Here is an 8254-nt window from a genome sequence, read left to right on the forward strand (position 1 = left end):
TTGTAGCCATTGACTTAGTGTGGAAAAAAACACTATGGAAGTCAGTGGTTACCATCAACAGTTTGATTACCAACATTCTTCAAAATATATTGTGTGTGTGTAGTATATCAGGTGAATTTTATATCTATATATCAGTGTATCAGTGTATGTAAGTGCAGGATATTTCTGGCTCAATGCATGGGGAAAAATCTATTTGAGAAAACTTCCTTTAAAGACATGTATTGTAATTTAAATCTACAGAGCAAATAGATAAAGTGCAATAAAATAAACACTTGAACTGTGCATGTTTTATTTCCACTAGTCTGAAAGAAGTCAAGTTATAAAAGCGAAGTAGCCTAAAATCTCAAAATTGACCGTGCATGAAAAAAAAAAACATTGGCTTTGCCTGTGGTGTGTTGCCTTAAGGGAATGTGCTGGTCAAAATAAAACACATAGATACTCATAAATCCAATATTCCACAGTGGTACATAACACCATAATAATATCCTCAAGCAGAACGTGTGAGCGGAGCAACATCCCAGAGAATATCTAATTTAGTAGAGGCTATCCTTGGCTTGCGGCCCCGTCTGTGTTTGACACTAGCCCATATTCTCTGGTGTGCTCTCACAGACTGTGGGAAAAGCACCAGTTGAGTGTGACTAATATCAGGCTCCAAGTAAATTACACCACTGATCACCGGCACTCGCAAGGAGGTTACAAAATGGCCGATCCGTCGAGGAAAAGTGCCGTTTTACGACTCCTCACCACGGTAAACTTCAAATTAAAGCCCCTGTACTATCCGCCTAATGGATGATTGTGGCCCAAGTGGGAGAGATTCAAGTGCTAAAGGTTTATAAGATGGCATATCTGAATCCTCCATGTTAGTCTTGAGGTATCGGTGAGGTAGAGTGAGGAACATTACTGCCTGAGGTTATGAGACTTGAAGAGATAACAACACTTACTGAAAAGTGTTACATAATGTCAACATCTAGAACCAATTAACCAACATTATAAAGCCCACTTGAGAATCCATAAGTGGATGTAATTTAAAGAGATAGCTGACCCAAAAATAAAACGTGTCATCATTCACTCCCCCTCAAGTTGTTCCAAACATGTATGCGTTTCTTTCTTCTGCTGAACACAAAAGAAGATATTTTGAAGAATGTTGTAAACCAAACAGTATAGAATACTCTCTCTCACTCTCTCTTCCTTTGGCTTGCTGCCTTTTTATCTGGGGTCGCCACAGCGGAGTGATCCGCACAAAACAGTATAGAATACTATACTATGAAATACTATGGAAGTTAATGGGGACCAGCAACTGTTTGGTTACCAACAATCTATGGAAGTCAACAGTTGCTGGTCCCCATTTACGTCCATAGAATGTGAGTAACCAAACAGTTACTGGTCCCCATTGACCTCCATAGTATGGAATACTACAGACTTTAATTGGGACAAGCAACTGTTTGGTTACCAATGTTCAATGGAAGTCAACAGTTTCTGGTCCTCATTTACTTCCATAGAATGTGAGCAACCAAACAGCTACTGTCCTCATTGACCTCCTTAGAATGAAATACTACGGACGTCAATGGGGACCAGCAACTGTTTGGTTACCAACATTCTACGGAAGTCAGCAGGTTGCTGGTTCTCATTTTGTTCTGTAGAATGTTTGTAACCAAACAGTTGCTGGTCCCCATTGACCTCAATACTATGAAATACTATGGAAGTCAATAGGGACCAGCAATTGTTTGGTTACCCACATTCTTCAAAATATCTTCTTTTGTGTTCAGCAGAAGAAAGAAACTCATACAGGTTTGGAATGACATGAGGGTGAGTAAATGATTCAGTGAATAATTTTTAGGTGAACTATCCCTTTAAGTCCTGTCAATTAAATACATTTTGATTGAAAACGGTCTCATTCATGATGAGTGCATATCCATAGTCCATGGTGCATATGCAACAGAATGGTTCTCGCTTTCGTTGTTCCCCCTTGACATTCAGCAATGCAAAGACTGCTCAATATCATGTAACATTTCTGTCAGCATGATATTTCCTGATATTCATTTCTGTCTTCACTACAATTCAAACATTCAGCCTAAGTTCATGCTCTCAGCTCTCGAGGACAAAGCCAGTATTGACAGAAATGTTCTTACCCTGAAGGCTGCATCCCTAAACATTTGGACTGGTTAAATAATTTAAGACCTTTCAAATATCTGGCACATAATTGAGAGGAATAGAGGCGGAGTGATTCTGAGCAGGAGCAAAGGAATAATGGAGCAGTGTAAGAATACAGTGGGATATGTGAAAGGTAATGCAGTAAACAAGAAAAGTGGCGCTCAAGGCTTGCGCTGGGTCTTGGGAATGAAGAGAAAATGACATATCAGAGACTGGGGCCAGATCAGCAGATGACTGCAGCCTTTAAGTGGCTTCTACGAGTAAACAATGCAGCATTCCTCCAGCTATTGTTTGCAGTATCACCCCATCGCTGCCTCTCCAAACTGACACACACACACACACACACACACACACACACACAAACACGTTTGACTTTGTCATATCTGTTTAGAAACATGCTTTTGAAGAGGTTCAAACTAATTTTTGCACCACTTAAGTTCAATATGTTTTTGCTTTCCATAGGAAATTTACACATACATTTCGCCGCTGATAGGAAGCAAAGAATTAACTCAAGGTTGTTGTTTTTTTTCTTCTTTTTTAACCCTATGTTTAGTTTTAATAAAATCACTCATGAGATTGAAGCATCTGTGTCTTAGCACTCATACACTGGTAAATCAGGACACAAAAAGTGAAAATGGCTTGAATTGTTCATTTGAATTTTCCCTCTTTTCCTCGCTTTCCTTCACTTTTAAATAGCTAAAAAGCGCCGTGCGCTCGAATTAGCAGCAATTCGGCGTTCAGCAACATCAAAATACAACGTCAAACTCTCTTCATCATATATAAAACATAGAACTTTTATTAACAAAACAAATACAAATACACCATGCTAAAGGGCAGGCGACCAATTAAATAAGAAACGAATGTTTTAAAAAAACTTCCAAAATCAGATAAACGGCAAAAGTCAACAGGCTTTTCAAAATCCAAAATATTGCCAAACAGGCGCTTTTGCATCTCGTTTCGAAACGAAATCATCCGCGATCATCTTGTCTGTCTCACCTCACTCTTCTTGTCAGTCAGCTCGACTCACTCTCCTCGCTGGAGAAATGAAATCTGATCTGTGATGCGACTGTCGTTCGGCACGCTGCATTGAGCAGCCGCATTCAGTTTTTAATTGTAGTGTCTGTTCTTTTACTGAACAAAATTATTTTTATTACTATAAAAAATCAAAACGACACTGGGGGTGTTGCGGCTATTAATATATGTACTATACTGCATTCAACAGTGAAAAGTATTAATAAAATATTTCAAACTAATTAGTAAATGACTATTTTACTCTATGTTTTGTGTGTGCTGTGTATGTTTATGCCAGTTTTTGTTAGCATGTTGCCAAACTAGCTAACACAAAATTGCACTAAAATTTTCTCTTGTGAGAAGCACTGTTTGTATGTGTGTGGAGTTGCAACCTATGCAGAGTGTTTCAGATCAGGTTCACTTAGGACACTGCTTTATAAGGAGGCTACGCAAGTAATAGACAGCCCCTTGCAAGCTCTATAATTAACAATAGCGGTTTATGTAATGATAACTCAGTAATGTTGACTAATGCTCAGTAATGTTGACAAAAATCCAGAGAGAGAGAGAGAGAGAGAGAGAGAGAGAGAGAGAGAGAGAGAGAGCCCACCTTTGAAGGGATGGGAAACTTGGTTTGTTCAGCTTTGCCTGGTGTGTGGATGGCAGTGAGAGGTGGAGGCCAGGAGTGGGTCATCTCCTACAACAATAACACAATAATAGTTATTATAGTAACACAGACAGACGGACAGATATACAGTATTACTTGTTGTTGAAATGAATCAGTAACTTGTGAGCACAGATGAAAATCCAAGGCTAAACATAATCAGAGATGTAGAAGCTAAAAGAGCAATAATCAATTGTATGAAAACACAAACCACACAATATTATCAATTATCAACATGCATCCAGCGGGAAATCCAGGATGAAGGTATCCTAAGAGCATAAGTACATAAGCAAACCTCTTGTTCAATTATCAGAAGTGACACTGAAAATGACGATGGCAAACGATCACAGATAATCCCTCAGAAGAGAGCTTATTTATTACATTTGCTTTCAAGCAAACTGCCATCTTGCCGAAGGACATCACACTCAGGAATTCTGTGAAATCTCCGGGGCAAGTGCAGCACACTCTCTCCCAAGAAAACCTGTGTTATTGCATTCCAGAAAAATGCATACAAAATCCATTCATTTCTCCGAGCTTCAGTGGGGGCGAGGCATGGCGGTGGAAGCTTGGAGTTGCAAATTAAATTTATTAAAAGCAACGGAGCGTTGCTCCTGGAGCCAAACAAGGTTATCCAAACATGAGCAGGCCGGATCAGAGACTGTTTACTCTTACGCTTCTCGGACAGCTCAGCTATACATCCCACACATATCTGTGCTCAGATGGGAAACTTTTCGTTCCGACAAACTTTAGTGTACATAAAAATGGTAGTAAACTGCTACATTCGTATTACATACTAAACATGAGTTATGTATTTTCCTCTACTCTTCCTTTTTCTGGTCCTTTATCTTCATTTGCAGTTACAGTGGCCCCAAGAAGTGTTTAAGTTATACTTAAAAGGAATAGTTCACGCAAAAATAGTTCTTCTTCATCTGAAAAGATTTGGTGATATGTAGCATTACATCACTTGCTCACCAGTGGATCCTCTGCAGTGAATGGGTGCCATCAGAATGAGAGTCCAAACAGCTGATAAAAACAGCACAATAATCCACACCACTCCATCAGTCAACGTCTTGTGAGGCAAAAAAGCTGTTTGTTTGTAAGAAATAAATCCATTGTAATAACACCGTAATAACATTGTAATATCATAATAACACTAACTCCATCCAGTCGTCTCATCTGAATCAGGAGAGAAATATGCACAGATCAAGCACCTTTTACAAGTGAAAACAGTCCAAAACAGCTCTAAACAAATGTGTTGTGGGTTTTGATGTGAGAGACAACAGGGGATGGACTTTGTCACTGAATGAAGCATTATTGTGGATTATGGACTTATATTTTGGCCAGAAACATTGGTTTAAAGTCAAAACCTCTTGATGGATTTGTTTCTTACAAACAAGCATTTTTCACTTTACAAATCATTAACCGATGGACTGGAGTGGTGTGGATTACCTGTGGATTATTGTGATGTTTTTATCAGCTGTTTGGACTCTCATTCTGACGGCACCCATTTACTGCAGAGGATCCATTGGTGAACAAGTGATGTGATGCTACATTTCTTGAGGTGAGTACATTTCCAGATCATTTTTGGGTGAGCTGTTTCTTTAAGGATGCATGAATGTGAACTTCACACATTGACTAAAGATCACCAGTTAATTAAAAGTTATTGCAAGAATGGCTCATAAAAGGGAAAACAGTTCTGAGAAAAGCTCCTGCAGCATTTGATATATAATATCTAATGCAACATTCACACACTTGTATTCTCTGCACAGAAGTTTGACAGAGAAGAACATCTCGGCACACATGACACAGTGTGTTAAGTGGTTAAAGTGTGCCTGCATGCTCTCATCTGATTTCCAGTCAAGCGACACGCTGCAAAACATTCATGATCTGCTCAGGATCTGCCAGACGAACACAAACGACATTAACTCACAGTATAAATTGTAATATTGTTTACATATAAAAATACAGAGCACTAACATAAAAAACACTGATTTTAATCCAGTTATTATTATTATTATCATCATCATTTATTATAATTAATGCCGGACATTTGTCATTAATATATTCTCAGGCACTATAACATCCAACTGCATCGAACTAAAGCTGCAAATCTGCTCAACCTGGCTCTGTTTAAGATGTTTTATGACCCTTAAGTTATGTAATGGCAATGTGTGCATGAGCCTGGATCAGGATTTTCTGTTTGGAATATGTTCTGATGGCTTAGCCTTTCTCTCCATGAAGAATCACTTCATTTCTTGGACTCTTTGATAACAGGAGATAAACGGGCATTTGATGCAGTGTCTACTGTCTTTCAGAAGAACAGAGGTTTGTGCTTATTGCATGACACACTACTATTTAAAACTTTGGGGTCAGTAAGTTTGTATGTGTGTGTGTGTGCATATTTATGTGGTTTATGAGGACACAAATTTGTGTAATAACGGGGTATGACATAGGTATTACAATGAGAAGGTGATTTATGAGGACATTTTCAGTGTCCCCGTAATTCAAAAGGCTTATAAATAATTCAGAATGAGTTTTTTTGAAAATCTAAAAATGCAGAAAGTTTCCTGTGAGGGGTAGGTTTAGGGATAGGGTTGGTGTAGGGCAATAGAATATACGGTCTGTACAGTAGAAAAACCATTACGCCTATGGAGAGTCCCCATAAACCATAAAAACAAACCTGTGTGTGTGTGTGTGTGAAAGGAATTAATAATCGTATTCAGTGGGGATGCATTAAATAGATGAAATGTGACCGTAAAGTAAAGACTTAAAAAATAATAAGATAAATGATCAAATTAATCAAAGAATATAATAATAATAATAAAAAAATGCAGCAACTTCTGTAAGAACATGAGATCATGACACCGAAGACTGTAGTAATGGTTGTTGAAAATTCAGCTTTACATCACAGGGATATATTATTATTATTATTATTATTATTATAGACTTTTTAGATTACAATTTTAAAATTGTAATAATATTTCAAAATATTTGAGTATTAAACTCAAATTATTAAAATATGAATAATTTAACCTTCTTTGTAGGGATATGCCAAATTACAATTTTTTATAATCATCTCTAGATATATGTTTTGTTTTTTTTTGTTTTTTACAGAAGAGAACAGTAGAGGTCTCAAGACACATTCTTAAAAGCTAAACTATTTTTGAACTGTTTTAAAGTTTATACGTTGTCTTAAAACACAACATTGAACAAAAACGTCATTCTACATGTGTGCATAAATTTACATTAAAATAACCAGTGTAAACTGCTCTGCCTGACAATAGAGTAAATTACATATATTCAACAAATATATAGGCTAAATCATAGCCGCGGGAACGTATTTTGAGCTGGGGGGGGGGCTGAGAAATAAAACGAGGGGGGGGGGGTTGGGGGGTCACGTGACAAGAGTGATGCGAGAACACACTATATGATGGCGGAACCAAAGCGCAACTTTTGTTAATAAAACTTTCATTTATTCGTTTAATAGCCTATAAGTGAGTGTCTTTGTTGCTGGGTTTTCATTTAAAAAATTACAATGAACCACAAACTAAGCATTCGATTTAAATAAAGGAAAAAAAACGTATTTATTTGGGTTACAACTGCTATATCCATCTTATTCATTTTGTCAATGCAAGGTAGATGTTTAATATATGCGAATTTGCCATTGTACTATTTTATGGCTGATGTGTTTTAATTAATAAGACAATAAACCACAAACTACGAACATTTTAAGGTAGCCTGAGGGGAAATCCATAGGTTATTTATTTGTGTTAAACGCGAGTAAAACATATCCTTATTTATTTTGTTAATAAAAGTTCAAAGTTTAATGTTTTTTTTGTTGTTGTTTTTTTCGATTAATAATAATGAGTCATAAGCATGCATTTAAAGTAAGGGGAAAATCCAAAAACCTTACATTTATTTGTGTTACAACGCGGGTACATCAGTCTTATTCAGTGGCGTAGCAAGTCAGCCCCGGGCCCATATGCAAAAAAATGTGTACGAGAATTCGCCACAGTTCAAGCTGCATATGAATCAATTATATTTTCTTCTTTAATATTTGCAGCACAAAATAAACATGAATATTTGAGTGCATGTTGAAAAAAATCTGAACAACTCAATACAAACGAATGCCTCATGAATCTATCAATCAGAGTTTTAAAAAAAGTCAAAAGAATGACGGATGCCACAGACTTTTTTTTTTTTTTGGAGGAATAGGCCTATGGGTGGAATTTTCACATTATATAACATGATTTTATTATCTTAATTGTAACTTTATTCTTAAAATATTATGACAAATTTTATTTATTTAGCTATTTTTAAACATGGCACAAAAATGCTGCTGTATAGGCTACTGAATGCAAACACAATTTTGGCACATCAGCCCAAAAAACTAACAAAAAATTATAATAAAATAAAAAACAAACAAAAAAA

At 36.7% G+C, this 8254-nt stretch overlaps 1 protein-coding gene across 1 annotated transcript in view; it reads right to left on the reverse strand.

Annotated features, from left to right (window-relative positions):
* The window catches only part of LOC107557674 (AF4/FMR2 family member 2-like), a 233432-nt gene that overhangs the window by 78516 nt on the left and 146662 nt on the right, over nucleotides 1-8254 (reverse strand). Inside the window, exon 5 of the mRNA XM_016241161.1 lies at nucleotides 3770-3856. Coding sequence (XP_016096647.1) covers nucleotides 3770-3856 — 87 coding nt within the window. The remainder of the gene's footprint in view (nucleotides 1-3769; nucleotides 3857-8254) is intronic.

The sequence above is a fragment of the Sinocyclocheilus grahami genome, unplaced genomic scaffold, assembly GCF_001515645.1.
Source record: "Sinocyclocheilus grahami isolate Dianchi unplaced genomic scaffold, SAMN03320097.WGS_v1.1 scaffold614.1, whole genome shotgun sequence".
Lineage (NCBI taxonomy): Eukaryota > Metazoa > Chordata > Actinopteri > Cypriniformes > Cyprinidae > Sinocyclocheilus > Sinocyclocheilus grahami.